Here is a 17,450-nt window from a genome sequence, read left to right on the forward strand (position 1 = left end):
AATCATAACCTTACTAACTTAATAATTTATATTATTAGATGGAACAAAAATGAATAAACTAAGCCTCCAAAACAAAAACTATTTAAATAAGAGATGAGAAAAAAAATTAAACTACAAAAAAGAATCCAGACAATATGACATAGGCAAAGTAAAAAAACTGTCACACAGAGAAAATATCTACAATATTTTTTCTTATTACCTTTGGTAATGGCATTCAACAGGAATAATATGAAACACAGAAGTAATATGTTATATATTTTCATATGAATGTCAACTTAATATCAATTTGATATTATCCATCACCTGTCATCAAGAACTGTAATTATTTCTCCAGCTTTAAAAGTAAGTTCATTATCTTCAGCAGCTTCAAAGTCATATATGGCACGAACTTTTCGGCCTTCATGTTGGTGGTTAGTTAAGAGATTGGATGTGCTTGGGTATAAAGTAGAAAGGGTGGTTGACTGCTGCCTTTGTTCCTTCAAAGACAACTCAATAGCTGGAAAAGAATGAGTTAAAAAGACTCAAAATGTTAATATATCCAACAATCCAAAGAAGTTAAAAAAAGGTATCTGAAGGTAAAATGTATTCTTTTAAATGTGAAGTTGGGAAGTAGGACATATCTTGACATAATGAATAAAAATGATTTCATGAATTTTATTCATTCATTTACAACTGAAAGTTTAAAGAATAAACGAAAAAAGTTGAACAGAATAATTACTATTTTTTTAAAGATTTTATTTATTTGACAGAGAGAGATCACAAGTAGGCAGAGAGGCAGACATAGAGAGAGAGGAAACAGGCTCCCTGCTGAGCAGAGAGCCCGATGCGGGGCTTGATTCCAGAAGCCTGAGACAATGACCTGAGCCGAAAGCAGAGGCTTAACCCACTAAGCCATCCAGGTGCCCCAATTACTATTTTTTTAAGAGTTTCTTTTTATGTAATCTCTACACCCAACACAAGGCTTGAACTCATAACCTCAAGATCCAAATTCACATGTTCTACTGACTGAGCCAGCCAGGTGCCCTGCATAATGACTATTTCTACTGAATGGATAAAATTTAAATTATTCTGTGTACTAAAAAGATATAATATCTTAGATTCACTTTTTTTATTTAGCTGCAGATATTTTAATCTTCTTCCATATTTTCAATATACTTCTACAGCTTCTGTTCCCAAAATGATAATCAAAATCACTAGGGAAGTCAAGAGTCCCATATCTCAATGAAGATTTAATAAATCAGAGTGTCAAAGGTAGTATCCGGGAACCTGTACTTTACAGGTTCAACGTTAATTCTTATGTGATCAGTCCAAGAAGTGGAACTTGGAAATAACTAGAATGAAGTTTCACCTAACAAATTCCCCCCAAAGAGATTTCAAGTATGTCTCTTTCTTTCTGGGTAGGGGGGAAGGGGAGAAGGAAGACAGAATCTTAAGCAGACTCCACACTCAGCGGGGAGCCCGAGGTAGGGCTAGATCTCACAACCCTGAGATCATGACCTGAGCGAAACTCAAGAGTTGGATGCTTAACCAACTGAGCCCACCCAGGCAGCCCTCAAACGTGTTTCTTCTGGCGCTTCCACTCCTCCCCTCATGCAGGCCATCACCATGTGTCACTCAGGCTCTGCAATATAATCGGAACAGACTGATTACCCTGCTTTCAACTCAAACCATAACTCATCTCTGTTCTACATTGATAAAAGACCTAACAGGAAAAAGAAAACTTTAAAACTATCATAAGAAAATACAGGAAAGTACCTTTGAGGATTTGGGGAGTAGGGGAAAATATTTTAAGATGTAAAAAAAGCAAAAATCATAACAAAAAAGCAAAAATTTTGACATCAAAATTTAAAACTTCTATCGGATAAAATATACCATTATCAAAGTCAAAAGTAAAAGCCAAAAATCAGGGGCGCCTGGGTGGCTCGATGGGTTAAGCCTCTGCCTTTGGCTCAGGTCATGATCCCAGGGTCTTGGTATCGAGCCCCACATCGAGCTCCTGCTCAGCGGGGAGCCTGCTTCTCCCTCTCTCTCTGCCTGCCTCTCTGCCTACTTCTGCCTACTTGTGATCTCTCTGTGTGTCAAATAAATAAATAAATAATCTTAAAAACAAAAACAAAAACAAAAATCAAAAGTAGATATCGACAATAGAAATAACAGGCAAGAGTGCCTGGGTGGCTCAGTCAGTTAAGCGACTGTCTTTGGCTCAAGTCATGATCCCGGAGTCCCAGGATCGAGCCCATTATCAGGCTCCCAGCTCAGAGGGGAATCTGCTTCTTCCTCTGACTGTCCTCTCTCTAGTGCTCTCTCACTCTCTCTAATAAATAAAATATTAAAAATAATAATAATTGGCAAAAGTTTAACATCCAAAGTTAAACTTTCTATATCATCTTAAAAAAAAAAAAAACCCTCAATAAAAAGAGAGACAATCAGAACAGCTAATAAACATACAAAATAGGACCAAGGCTCACTAGTAATCAAGGAAATAAAAGTCAAGATAATTGGACATTATATCCAACCTATCAGAATCACAAAAATCAAACTCAAATACCAAATATTTTCAGGAGATTAAAAATATTAATAACTTTCATACACTGCTAGTGGCAGAGGAAATAAACTATCTAGAAAAGTTGAAGATGTACCTCCCCCATGGGCCAAAAATACTGGTTACCGTCACATAAGATACCCACACATATACACACACAAAGAAAATATTCACAAGAATACTCAATGCAGCCTACTTACTATAGTAAAAAACGAAACAAAAGACAAACAAAAAACCCCAGAAAACCCAAACATCCATCAGTAGCAGGACGGATAAACTACAGTATATATTTATTAATACACTGGAGTATTATACAATAGTTAAAACAAGTGAACTCGATTTATGTGTTCTATTATGAATAGATCTTAGTGCACATTAAAAAAACTGTAAATGGTATAAAAAAGCATTTGTTGGACACATAAAAGTATTGGTATTATTTATGGATATACAGTGTAATAAAAATAGTATTTCAAAATAGATTGAAAGGACGTAAATGAATAGTAGTTGTCTCAGAAAAGTATTATTTGATACCGTAAAGGGGCACAAAGTAGATTTCAGTGTTAGCTGTAAAGCCCTATATCTTTCACTTTAAAATATCTCAGGAAAATAGGGCGCCTGGGTGGCTCAGTGGGTTAAGCCGCTGCCTTCGGCTCAGATCATGATCTCCGGGTCCTGGGATCGAGTCCCGCATCGGGCTCTCTATTCAGCGGGGAGCCTGCTTCCCTCTCTCTCTGCCTGCCTCTCTGTCTACTTGTGATCTCTCTCTGTCAAATAAATAAATAAAATCTTTAAAAAAAAAAAAATCTCAGGAAAATAATATTAAGTAAGGGACCCATTTTCTTCCCACTTTTCCAGTACCCGGGACTGAAAAACATACCTTTTGCTAAATCTTCTTCTTCTTTTTTGTTAGCCACAGTACCAGGATCTTTGGCAACCAAGGCTGGGCTTGCTTTTGCTTGTTCTGCAGCCTAACACATACAAAAAAGGAATACAGTATTTGAGGACTGTCCTCAAATTTTCCTACCTCCACTTAATCTAAGAACTTGCAAGACCCTTCTTATCAATCTACCACAGACTCCTGAAGCAGAAAATAATCCAAACTGGAGCAGTCTCTAATTTGAAAGGAGAAGAGTTTTAACTCACCAGTCAACAGCTAACATAATCACTTTCTCCATGAAGTTTTCTAAACCCCTAAATTAAGGATTTCCTCCTGTGTTCCTCTGATGGTTCTTTTAACAAGTTACTACGCTGTGAGAAGTTAATAATGTAAATTGTGGAGCCAGGCAAACATGGGTTCAAATCCTAAATCTACCAGGTTCTAATTATAACCTGGGGTACATTAACCTCTTTGTGCCTTAAGTCTCTCATCTATAAAATGAGGGTAATGATAGCACCTACCTATGGTAGGATTTGAAAAGATTAAATCAACATGTAGCTTCCAAACTTAGATAGGATGGGGGCCACCGCTTATGGTTTAAAACAAAAAGTTTAACATTTTCTCCTGGGATTTATAATGTACATGGAAGTAATGTATCATATGTATGATAATTATTGCATAAAGGATGATGAAGAGTAAATAAACCCTAAACAGTTGCAAAGTTTCTACATTTTACATGAATACAGTACCAACTCAAAATAGAATGTGAACACTTACAAATGCATATTAGAATACCCAAACTAACCAAGAACAACATAAATGGAATTCTAAACAATATTCAAATTAACACATGTACAGCACATAGAACAGAGCCTGGCACATAGTAACAGTCAATAAATCTCAGCTTCTATTAAAATTATCTGCTTAGATCTGTCTCCATAACCATGCTATATGGTCCCTGAGAATATGAGTGCCTAAATATGGACGGATTACTAGCAATCAAGAAGTAACTGTTGAATAAATGAAAGGGAAAACATTCAATGTTACAGTAAAATACAATTCTAGATATATATGTAGTTCTACATATATACTTCTGTATATACATTATTGTATTTTATATTGTCAAACAAACACACAAAGCATTTTTTAGAAAAATGGACGTTAAAAAGCTTTTTGTACTTCACTAAATGAAACTTTAAGCCCTCTCAATTCTGATCCATCTCTATGTGGAATCTTCTTTCGATACTAATTGTGTGTGTGTGTGTGTGTGTGTGTGTGTGTTTTGGTTTTTTTGTTTGTTTGTTTTTATGTTCAATTACTCAACATATAGTACATCATTAGTTTCTGATGTAGTGTTCAATGATTCATTAGTTGTGTTTAACGTCACACATCTCTGAAAATTAAAGGTATGCTTCCTCAGAACAACCTTTTCAATTGCATGTGATATTTTTTTCAGTTTGGTCAATTTCACAAATTAGACATATTGATCTTTTGTGGTCTGTGAAGGAATTTCTATCAGTCAAGAAGATAGTGCAGACATTATATTCAGTGTGCAAAAAGGAAGAAATTTACAACCAAGGATATTCTACCAGACAAGATTATCATTCAGAACTGAAGAACTGAAGAATTCCCAAATAAACAAGAGCTATAGGAGTTCATCACTACTAAACGGGTTTCACAAGAAATATTAGAGGGACTACTTCATGGGAAAAGACCATAACTAGAAAGAAGAAAATATGAGATAGAAAAAAATTTCACTGATAAAAGAAAACATATGGTAAGGGTTGCTGATCAACCACTAATAAAGCTAGTATGAAGGTTAGAGTAATAAAGTCAACTATATTTATAACTACTTAACAGATACACAGATAAAAAGATGTAAGACATGACATCAGAAACATAAAATGTGGGTGAAGGGAATAAAAATATAGTGCTTTCAGAATGTGTTTGAACTTTAGCAATTACCAACTTAAAATAATCTGCTACATATACACAGATTGTTATACATGAGTCCCAGGGTAACCACAAACCAAAGTCCTGTAACAGATACACAAAAAATAAACAGAAAGTAATCCAAACAAAACACTAAAGTAAGTCATCAAATCACAAGGGAAAAGACCAGGAGAAGAAAAAGAAATAGAGAAGAAGCACAAAAACAACAAGGAAACAATGAACAAAATGGCAATAAATACATACTATCAACAATTACTTTAAATATAAATGGGCTAAACTCTCCAATCATAACACACAGGATAGAGGAATTAAAAAACCAAGACCCATCAATAGACTCACTTGAACTCTGAAGGCACATTCACTGAAAATGAAGGGTTGGAAAAAGAAATTTCCAGGCAAACGGAAATGAAAAGAAACCTTGGGTAGCATTAATTATATCACACAAAACAGGCTTTAAAACAAAGACTGTAACAAGAGACAAAAAAAGAACATTACGTAATGATGGGATCAATTCAACAAAAACATAAAACACTTGTAAATACTTGTGCACCCAAAATACCTAAATATATAAAGTACCTAAAATGACTATTAACAGACAAATTAGGGGGAAAAAATGACAGCAATCAGTAATAGTAGGGGGCTTTAAAATACCTGCTTACATTAATTGCTAGATTATCTAGATAGAAAATTAATAAGGAAACATCAGCCTTAACAAATCAGACCACATGAATGTAACAGACATACATAAACATTCCATCCCAAAACAGCAGAATACACATCTTCTCAAGTACACATGAAACATTCTCCAGGAGAGATCACGTTAGGCCACAAAATAAGACTCAGTAAATTTAGAAAGAATGAAATACAGCAAACATCTTTTCTAGCCCTAATGGTTTGAGACCAGAAATCAGTTACTAGAAAAAAACTCTAAGAAACAAATACATGAAGACTTGACACGCTACTGAACAACAAATGGGTCAACAATGATGACACTGGTGGGGGGGGTCAACCTCAGGGTCCACATGACCTTCAAGACATAAGAGCGCCCTGGACAACTGGCCACAGCTAGAGCACAAAAGGAAGAGAGAAGCCCTCAGCTGCCATGGTGTCCTTGCCTCAGCTCATCCCCCAACACACTGAGAATCTCCCAACCTCAACAAAGTTTTCATCCCGGACACCATGAAGAGAGAAGAGGCTTTTAGGAAGCCCTACCTTGTCATGTGCCATCAATAATATATACTGTAGCAAGCAAAAAACAAAGACAAGAAAAGGTCACTGAAATCGTAAAGGAAGTAAAACTGTCACTATTCACAGATGACATGGTACTATACATAGGAAACCCTAAAGACTCCTCTGAAAAACTATTTGAACTAATAAATTAATCCAGTAAAACTGCAGAACACAAAATCAAAATATAGAAATCTATTGCATTTCTATATACTAATGACGAACTAACAGAAAGAGAAATTAAGAATGCAATCCCACTTACAATCCCAACAAAATGGGTAAAATGCCTAGGAATAAATTTCAAAAGACCTGTACCCTGAAAACTATAAGACAGTGATGAGAACAACTGAAGATGACACAAATAAATGTAAAGATATGCCAATCTCATGAACTGGAAGAATTAATATTGCCAAGATGTCCATACTATCCAAAGCATCTTCAGATTCAATGCAATCCATATCAAAAATAATAATGGCATTTTTCACTAAACTAGAACAATCATAAAACTTATATGGGAGCACAAAGGATGCCAAAAAGCCAAAATAGTCTTGAATAGGAAAAACAAAGCTAGGAATATCACACCCCTGGATTTTAGAATATACTATAAAATTGTAATATAATCAAAACAGTATGGCACTAGCGCAAAAACAAGAAACACAGATCAATGGAACATAAAAGACAACCCAGAAATAACACTTAGCTGATCAATCAATCTATGACAAAGATGGTAAGAATATACAATAGGAAATGAGTTTCTTCAGTAAATAGTGCTGAGAAAACTGGACAGCTGTATGCAAAAGAATGAAACTGGACCACTTTCTTATACCATATACCAAAAATAAACTGGATTAAAGACTTAAATTTAATTCCAAAACCATACAACTCCTAGAAGGAAACATAGGCAGTAAGTTCTCCATCAGTATTTTTTTGGATCTATCTCCTCAGGTAAGGACAACAAAAGCAAAAATAAATAAATGGGACTACATCAAACTAAGAAGCTTTTGCACAGCAAAGGGAAACATCAACAAAATAAAATGACAACCTACTGAGTGGGAGAAAATATTCATAAATGTTATATCTGATAAGAGGTTAGTATCTAAAATATATTAAAAAGCTCATATAACTCAAGTGTTATAAAAACAAGTAATATAATCTAAAAATAGAAAGAGGACCAAAAATAGACATTTCCCCAAAGACAATATTCAGAGGACCAACAGGTATGTGAAAAGATATTCACCAACAATCAGGGAAATGCATATCAGGACTACAATGAGATAATTCCTTCACATCTGACAGAATGGCTAGTATCAAAAAAAAAAAATTTACAAGTATTGGCAAGGATGTGGAGGAAAAGGAACACCTGCTTTGTTGGTGCGAGTGTAAACTGGTACAGACACTATGCAGGTTCCTCCTCAATAAATTAAAAGTAGAACTATCAAAAAATCCAGTAATTCTGGTTTTTATCTGAAAAGCTTCTACATTTTTAACCAAAGACAAAAAAGCTACTAATCCCAAAAAGACATATGCACCCCTGTGTTCACTGTAGTACAAGAGCCAAGACTAGAAGCAACCTAAATGCCCATCAACAGATGAAAGATAAAGATGTGGTATACGTGTCTGTGAGCACAGACACACAGACACACACACAATTACTCAGCCATAATAAAAGAATAAAATCTTGCCATTTACAACAACATGGATGGACCTAAAGGATATAATGCTAAGTGAAATAAGTCAAATAGAGAAAAGCACATGGTATGATTTCACGTTTATGTAGAATCTAAAAAAAAAACAAACAGAAACAGACTCAGATACAGAAAAGAAACTGATAACTGCCAAACAATAGTAGGCAGGTGAAGGCAATGGACAAGACAGGCGAAGGGGATTAAGAGATATAATCTTCCAGTTATAAAATAAGTAAGATGGGGGAGGGAGACATAATGTACAGCACAGAGAATCAATAATATTTTAACAACTCTGGATTGTGGCAGATGGTAGCTAGACTTATTAAAGCGACCATTTCATAATGTATATAAACACTGAATCATTATTTTGTACACCTAAAGCTAATAAAATATTTTATGACAAATATTCTTCAATAGAAAAAGAGAGAAAGAAATGCAGAAATAAGCTACACTAAGTCCAATATACCTGAAATGCACTTTTGAAAATTCCTTCCTATCATCCGGTTCTAAGCAAAGCAATGATACCTATGTTATTAATCAGTTGAACACAGTCACAGTGCTAGCACTACTTTTTATATCTCTGTGTCAAAAGTTAGTGCTACAAGAACTGCAGCAAAATGAGTCAGCTGCCTGAAGTATGGCTTTTCTTAAGACTATTATATTATTTTCTTCTGTATTTAGGATGAAAAAATGTACTTTAAAAACATTTTCAGAGGCTTTTGTTAAGTATGCTGACAAAAATCTAGTCTGATTAAAATGTAATAATGACGAAGCGACTGAGTTTAAGATCTAGAGGGACTTGTGTATATGATCCTACATGATACATTTTTCATTAAGTATGAAGTTCTTCATAAACATGGTTTTCAACGATAAGCTATCAGACACCATTATTTTTTTAAAAAATCACCATTCTACCTCATATTTTACTTTATATGCATTTTATATATTTCCTGAGGCTGAAGACAGTAACTACAACCAAACTGGCTTTCATATATTTTATAACATCCAGCCAAAAAAAAGAAAAGTAATTCTTAACTTTACTAGTGCTGATGTATGTCCTAAACCTCTTGAACAGGAGAATAATCTAACTTCTGTTATCAGCTGATAAATAAATGCTCTTGCCAGTGTTCACTCCACTTCTTGTCCTTTGAAGCCTAGTCCAAACAGACACATATCCACTAACCTCTATATCAAACGGAAGGCAGGATCGTGTAGTGGAAAGAACACTGGACTGAGAGTCAGGAGGCCTGCGTTCTAGTTCCAACTCTGTCAACTATGAGCTGTGGCCCTGGGGAAGTCACTTAACCATTCTGGGTCTCAGTTTCCTCATCTGTAAAATGAGGGGATTAGATTAGAGCATCCCTAAAGTTGTTCACACAACTATCTGAGATTCTAGGTTAACCAAAGCTACGTATCACATACGTCATTAGTTCTTCTGCCTCCTCTAATTGGAACCAGTCCCTTTGTGGACTGAAAAGCACTTTTCACTTGCACCGAAGCTGTCCTCAAGAGCAGTGCTTCCCAAACTATAACATGCACACGGAATCATCTGGGGATCTTATTAAAATAGAGAAAATGAATCCATAGGTCTGGAGTGACACCTGAGGTGCTGCATTTCTAACAAGCTTCCCTGTGACGATGACGATGGTCAACAAAATACATTTTAAGCAATAAGTTCTAGAATAGCTTCTTAGGGCATAGAAACTGCAATCTCACTAATCATCTATACCTTTTGGTTTGCTATAATGAGTCTACCTTTGGTAAGTAAACACTGCCTCTGTTGTCAAAGAACTTATTATAAGATATCTTGAATTTTTCTGCTTAAATTATTCCTTAATTATAAAGATTTTAGAAAATATTCTGAGTAGTAAAAGCCAGATATGTCTTGAAGACATACTTTACCATTGTAAAACCATTCATAAGCCACATTTTTTTTCAAGTAAGAAGAAAAATATCCTTTCCTTCCTTCATCTCCCAAACATATTTCTGGATCTTCATATCTCAAGAATGTTCAGATAAACTAAGAGTGCTTTGGGTAGAAACCTAGATAAGTATGGATGAATCACTTCACAATTCTCTGAAGTGGTCAAAACCGCGAACTCGAGCCCTCCACACCTTTTGAGTTTTCTATGCATGCTTTCACACACCACTTGTCATATTCTACCCCAATCCATGCAGTAGAGAAAGTCAGTATAGTAAATTATCATACATTTTAAGCATCCTAGATTAGCTGGAGATCCCAAAGGATGGTTACCCAGAATAGAAAAAAATAAATAAAACAGAGACCCTTCCATTCTTTCTTTATGACATAAATCAGAGATTGATTCCATTACATAGATTGGGGGAAGGAGGGGCAGAAAGGCAATTTAAGCCTTTCACTCAATCATATTTGTATCAGCTCTTATTAAGGGAAGATGCTTTGTGTGCTTCTCTCTTCACTGATTATCTTAACTCCTTTTCATTTTTAATACAAGTATTCATAAATTTCATATTGAAAAGAACCTCTAAACTCATCCTTAAATTTTAAGGATATCCTGATTTTTAAGCTGTCATTCTTTGTAGATAAAAGTAAAGCACTAAGAGTATTTAAGAAGACTATCTTACTACATGATATCATAAAGCAATTTTGTCTAATTATTAAAAACGGCGTAAAAATTTTTTAAATTGCAAAAATGCTAATCTAATTTATAAGGAAGCAAAAACGGTGGGAAAGTGGAAGTTGGAACACATTAATATTCCCCTGTATTTTCTGGCACCACTGAATGCAAGATTATTAACAAAAATTCCTTTGGAGTAGTAAAACCTACCCAGATTTAGAGGAAAAAAGAAAATTTCATATAAATGTTGCTACTTTAGAGAAACAAATTGTAGCCACAATGCATAGGGCATTACAAAATACCTGAGAGCCAATAGCTGGAAACGTAACTCCTTGTTCCTTAAGGTTCTTAATCATTGCTGATATTAGACTAAGCTGTGGATCATTCTTAAATTCATCTGTCCATTCAACCATAAGAGCCTTTAACTTTTCACAGACTTTAGGGTGACCCTGAAAATAGAGAAAAAAATTAGTAAGAAAAAGTACTAATTTGGCTAATGGTAAAACACAGATATACTAAATATAAAAATTATAAAGTACTATAGACATTTTTTTTGAATCACACACTACCCCTAGCTATAGATGATACCTAAGAAAGCAGATTTGGTTACTAGAACTAATCAAATTTTTTTTCGCACTATGAAAAAGCATTAGATGATACCAGCATACATATCTCATATAAAATTAAAACAGATCAAGTATGTTAATTTTGGTCAGAGAGACGAACTTTTCAGAGTATTTTGCAACTAAGTGGGCGTTATACATGAGGAAGACACAGAAAAGTAGTCTGTTTTGTTTCGGCTATTTTGCAGATCAGTAAAAAATAAGGTGGAAAGAGAAAATAAATGATACAGTTCCTTTATTCCTAATCCCTGACTTTTAAAAATATGACTGACTGTGTATTTTTTCCAAGTTGTTTAATTATCCAAGGCCTGGTTTGAGGTCCACTGTATTTTTAGAAACTTCATTTCTTCAAAATAGTATCTCCCCCTCAAGTATAAAATCACTATGTTGTAAAACCTTTGGAAAATAAAGAAGTCCTTTCTCTTGTTTATAGCTGTTAGCTTTTCAAAACAGTTTTTCATGCTAGTAAATACAAGTTTGAATATCTCATCTTCAATTAAATTACAGAAAACATATACTAAACGTATACTAAAATCTCTTCATAAACAGTCATAAATTTTGACGGACATTCAGGACATTTAAAAAATGATTATTAATTAGTAGAAAATACCTAAATGCAACTGAATAAAGCAAAACAGGAAAGAACACATATTCATGCTTGACAAGAAAGTACAAAACTCTGTAAAGAATTATGTAAATAAATTTTTATCTTATTTCTGTACTGTTTTCTACTAAAACCTGGAAATAATTATTTTTCCCAAAAACATGAGGCATTTTCCCTTTTGACATCTTAAATTTTTTCTTGATTATATACTATCTCATCCTCCCTCCTCCTAAGAGTCAGAAATAATTACCTTCAGAATGCACAGATTTTTACTAGGAAACCTCAGAAAACATATACTTAGTTTATTTAAGTTACTTAGTAACTTAAATTTTTTTAATTCCTTGAATTCCATAATTGTATTCCTTATTCTACATCCAGTTAAATAAAAAGCAGCATTAAAATCCTGTCATGGTCAGGTAGTGGTCTTACTCATGTCACAATGAAAACAGTGTCATATTTTGGCAGTATTTCTGAACAGTTCTACATAAAGAAAATACCTCCACATTTACAAAAACTGTGCCTAAAATAGACTGGTATTATTTAATCAGAAAGAGAAACAAATATATTTTCTTATAAGATGAAAGGAATGATGATGAAAACAGGTTAAATATACTCTAATCTGGTTAAAAAAAAAAAACAATTCTCCCAAGTATACAAACTTATAGTCTCTTCAGCAAAACATCTACTTTACTTACATCCTGGATAGACACAGCCTAGGAAGGATTTTAAAAAATAGAAAGCACAAACTAGTCCTTTGTGATTTAAAATGTAAACAACCAAACGATAAAATACACAAAGAAGGCTGTTAATTCATTACAGGAAATAATGCTCCTTACCTTGTTTAGTACGTTGCTTACTTCACTAGCAAAATCTCTTGAACATACTTCTAAATGAAATATTTTGCCACAGTTTGATACACATGCTCCTAGAAGCTAAAAGTATAAAATCACAAGTTAAAAGGGCTCAGTTTTAGCAGACAGTTTTGTGGTAAAACTTAAAATGAAATCACTTACAGTCAGAGCTTGCATAGCAACATGAGGATCTTTATGGTTCACCCTCCTCATAACAGACCGAAGACAATCTTTGGGTCTAAAAAATGAGAAATATAACAATCAATTAGTAGTATATCAAGGCTTTTTCCCCCCTTAACTTAATAAGCAATAGACTACTATACAAAAGGTAGACTACAGTAGAGAACTTAAATTTTTATTAATGACACAACTGAACTGTACACTAACAAGTTCCTTTAAATTTTTCAAACAAAATTAACAGGCTCTCTCCCTTAGCAAACACAGATTAAGCATTTCACACTAATTCTGGATTAAAAAAAAAAAAGTTCTGAAAATGAAATGACAGACCAGAACTTCCACTTCCAGTCATGATGGAATAACTGGAACCAGACTTATACTCCCATTATAAACAATGAGAAAAATGGAAAAATATACTTAAAATATATACTCAGGTCACTGGGTGGGACATTAGGCCACAGACAGTGCTGAATGATCTCTAAGAAGGAATACAATTAGATAAGCCAGACATCTGCCTCAACTTTCCACTCAGAGGCACTTTTCAGATAGCAGTACAGGCTTTCTGCTTCTAAGGCAGTTTCTGGATCCTGGCGCAGAGAAGGTTATCCCAAGAGAATGGTAGTCTCACTGAGTTGAGGGGAAAGAAATCAGAACTCAGGAAGGCCAAGAGAGCTAGAATTTGCAAAACAAAGTAGAAGGAGCTAAATGAAGAAATGGTTCTGGATACTTGCATAGGAGTCCACTTAGATCTACTGAGGAAAAAGCCACACATGCACAGATTAAAACCTCCATAAGCCTGGACAAAAAGTGACTGCGAGCTGTATGCAGAAGAGTTCCCAAAGCTCACGCAGTCGTCAGAGTTCACATCAAAATGGAGAGTCCCTGTTAAATATCTAGAGCCTTCAGTGGATACACCAGAGTTTAGGCCTTGGTACTAAGACTGAACTATCCCAAAAGACTACTCTAAATCCATCCTATAGCAACCTAAAAACAAGTCAGAGAAGGATAAAATTGAGCCAAATGTAACAAGTTTGAGAGAATAAAGTCCAATGTTCTTTAACAACAACAAAACCTGGCACTCCATATAAAATTCATAACACTATGCATTCAGTCAAAAATTATTAGATACGATATGATATACAAAGCAATTATGAGATATAATATGAGGTACTCAATATAAAATTTGTAACACTAAGCATTCAGGCAAAAATTACTAGATATAGGGGCGCCTGGGTGGCTCAGTCATTAAGTGTCTGCCTTCGGCTCAGGTCATGATCCAGCATCCTGGGATCGAGCCCTGCATCGGGCTCCCTGCTCTGTAGGAAGCCTGCTTCTCCCTCTCCCACTTCCCCTCCTTGTGTTCCTCTCTCGCTGTCTCTCTCTTTGTCAAATAAATAAATAATCTTTAAAAAAAAATTACTAGATATAATATAAGACATAACTAGGAGAAAATTCAGTCAACTGAAAATGAAGAAATCACAGAGATGATGGAATTAGCAATCAAAGACACTGCATAAGCTATTCTAAGTATACTCAAGGATATACATCAGATCAACATAATGAGGAAAGAAATGGTGTAAAAAGGATAAAGCTTAAAAAAAGATAATACTTCTAGACATGAAAAATATATTTTTTAAAAGTGGATAAAATTAATTAGATAAGAATAAAAGATCAGTAAACTTGAAGAATGCTTGAAGTACACGAGTAAGTACAAAGGTAAAAAAGACTAAAAAAATTTAATACAGAGCCATCACTAAATACATTTTTAAAAGAGAAATGGGAAATTTTAAAAATTCACAAAAAATATTCAATTGATATATAATAAACAAAAGTTCAACAGAAGAAACATATCATCTAGAAAAATGGCAAATTTTAACATTTTTTTTTAAAGATTTTATTTATTTATTAAAGAGACAGAGATCACAAGTAGGCAGAGAGTCAGGCAGAGAGAGAGGAGGAAGCAGGCTCCCTGCTGAGCAGAGAGCCCGATGCGGGGTTCGATCCCAGGACCCTGGGATCATGACCTGAGCTGAAGGCAGAGGCCTTAACCCACTGAGCCACCCAGGCACCCCAAATTTTAACATTTTAACCCAACCATATCAACAGTTATATTAAATGCAACTGGTCTCAACACACCAAATAAGACAGATTGCTCGACTGGATTAAAAAAAGCAGGACCCAGGGCACCTGGGTGGCTCAGTCAGTTAAGCATCTGGCTCTGGCTCAGGTCACAAATCCTGAGTCCTGGGATCAATCCCTGTGTCAGGTTCCCAGCTCAGCAGGGAGTCTGCTTCTCTCTCTCCCTCTGTGTGTGCTCTTTCTCTCTCTAGCTCTCACTCTCTCACAAACAAATAAAACCTTAAAAAAAAAAAAAAAAAAAAAGCAGAACCCACCTAAATGCTCCCTACAAGAAACTGTTAAAATATAAGGACCTATGTTACTTAAAAGTGAAAGGATGGAGGAAAGAAAAATATACCAAGCAAACATAAACCACAAGAAAGCTGGAGTAGTTATATTAGTATCGGGCAAACTGCAATTCCAGACAAGCCATATTACCAGGGATATAGAGGAAAATTACAAAATGATAAAAGGATCAATTCTCCAAGGAGACATAATAGACCAAGATGTGTAGTCTTATCTAAAAACAAAGCTTCAAAATATATGAAGCAAAACTTCATATAAAACTTCATATAAAAACTTCAAATCCACTTCAAATTAGAAATTGGTAAAACAATTGAATAGAAAAATGGGTGTGAGAATACGCTACTATACAAGAGCAGACTATATATTGTCTCCAGTGCATACAGAATGTTTACCAAGACAGACCATATTTTGAACCATTTAGAAAAACTTAATTTAAAAAAAAAAAATTGAAATGATACATGCTATGTTGTTAGACCATGATAAAATTATACTAAAAATGAGTAATATGAAGAAAACTGGAAATTCTCCAAGTTCTACATAACCACAGTTGGTCATAATACATTATCCTTTTTATATATTATTAGGTGTGATTACAGTGTTGTTGAGGATTTTTGCACCTTTGTACATAAGTGGTCTGTGGTTTTCCTTTTTTGTTTTTGGTACTGACCTATTGCAGGCCTCATAAAATGAGTTACAATAAAGAAAATTCTGAGCCCAGACAGCTTCACTAATGAATTCTACCAAATAAGTGCCATTATGCTAAATATAAAAATTTTCTGCACATGTCCTTTAACAGGTTGAGGAAATTACCTTTAGTTCTTAAATTAATGAAAGATTTTGTTACAAATGTATACTGAATTTTTTCAAAGGAACTTTCCACATTTATTGAGATGATTATATGGGTCTTTTTCTTTAGTCTGATGAGACAGTTAATTATACTGATTTATTTTCAACTGGTGAACCAGGCTTGCATGCCTGGGATAAATTCCACTTGATTTTTCTTCAAAGAACCAGTTCTACTTTTGAATTTTCTCTATTGTTTTTTCCTCTTTTCAATTTCATTAATCTCTGCTCTTATTTTCATCATTTCTTTTCTTTTGCTTCCTTTAAATTTGTTCTTCTTTTGTCTTGAGATAAAAACTTCGACTGCCAACTTGAGACATTTCTTCTACTAATATAAGCATTTAATGATATAAATTTACCTCTATGGATTGCTGTAGCTACATCCTACAAGTGTTGATATGTTTTATTTTCACTTTCATTTCACTGAAAATACTTTCTAGTTGCTGTTGTGATTTTCTCTTTGACCCATAGGTTATTAGTCCAAAATAGAGATAAAATATAATCATAAAAAAGTAATTGAAAAGAAAAATGGAGAAAATAGGGAAGAGATAAAAAATATTGAAAACTAGCAAAATGGTAGTTTTAAATCCAACCATATCAATAATTACATTAAATGCAGTCTAAGCACTCCATTTACCAGGCAGACGCTGTCAAATTGGATAAAAAAGCAAGAACCAAGTATATGCCAGCTATAAACTATCTACAAGAAAATCTATTTTAAATACAAACAGATGAGAGACACCTGGGTGGCTCAGTTGGTTAAGCGTCTGCCTACGGCTCAGGTCATGATCCCAGAGTCCTGGGATCAAGTTCCTCATTGGGCTCCTTGCTCAGTGGGGAGCCTGCTTTTCCCCCTGCATGCTGCTCCCCCTGCTTGTTCTCTCTCTACCTCTCTCCCTGACAAATAAATAAAATATTTTTTAAAGTAAAAAATAAAAAAGTAAACAAATACAGAGAGATTAAAAGAAACAAGACAGGGAAAGACATATCAACATAAAAGAAGGTCAAGTGGCTTTCACAATTTCAAACAAGGAATACTAGCAGAGA

The 17,450-nt window shown here is 34.4% G+C and overlaps 1 protein-coding gene across 1 annotated transcript in view; it reads right to left on the minus strand.

The window, feature by feature from the left end:
* Positions 1 to 17,450, minus strand: part of LOC111155550 (signal transducing adaptor molecule) — a 99,075-nt gene that overhangs the window by 37,926 nt on the left and 43,699 nt on the right. Inside the window, exons 3-7 of the mRNA XM_022515765.1 lie at positions 13,122 to 13,197; positions 12,945 to 13,040; positions 11,184 to 11,330; positions 3,420 to 3,510; positions 304 to 496 (exon numbers count right to left, since the gene is read on the minus strand). Coding sequence (XP_022371473.1) covers positions 304 to 496; positions 3,420 to 3,510; positions 11,184 to 11,330; positions 12,945 to 13,040; positions 13,122 to 13,197 — 603 coding nt within the window. The remainder of the gene's footprint in view (positions 1 to 303; positions 497 to 3,419; positions 3,511 to 11,183; positions 11,331 to 12,944; positions 13,041 to 13,121; positions 13,198 to 17,450) is intronic.

The sequence above is a fragment of the Enhydra lutris genome, unplaced genomic scaffold, assembly GCF_002288905.1.
Source record: "Enhydra lutris kenyoni isolate GAN:26980312 unplaced genomic scaffold, ASM228890v2 scaffoldscaffold42, whole genome shotgun sequence".
In the NCBI taxonomy this organism is placed as follows: domain Eukaryota; kingdom Metazoa; phylum Chordata; class Mammalia; order Carnivora; family Mustelidae; genus Enhydra; species Enhydra lutris.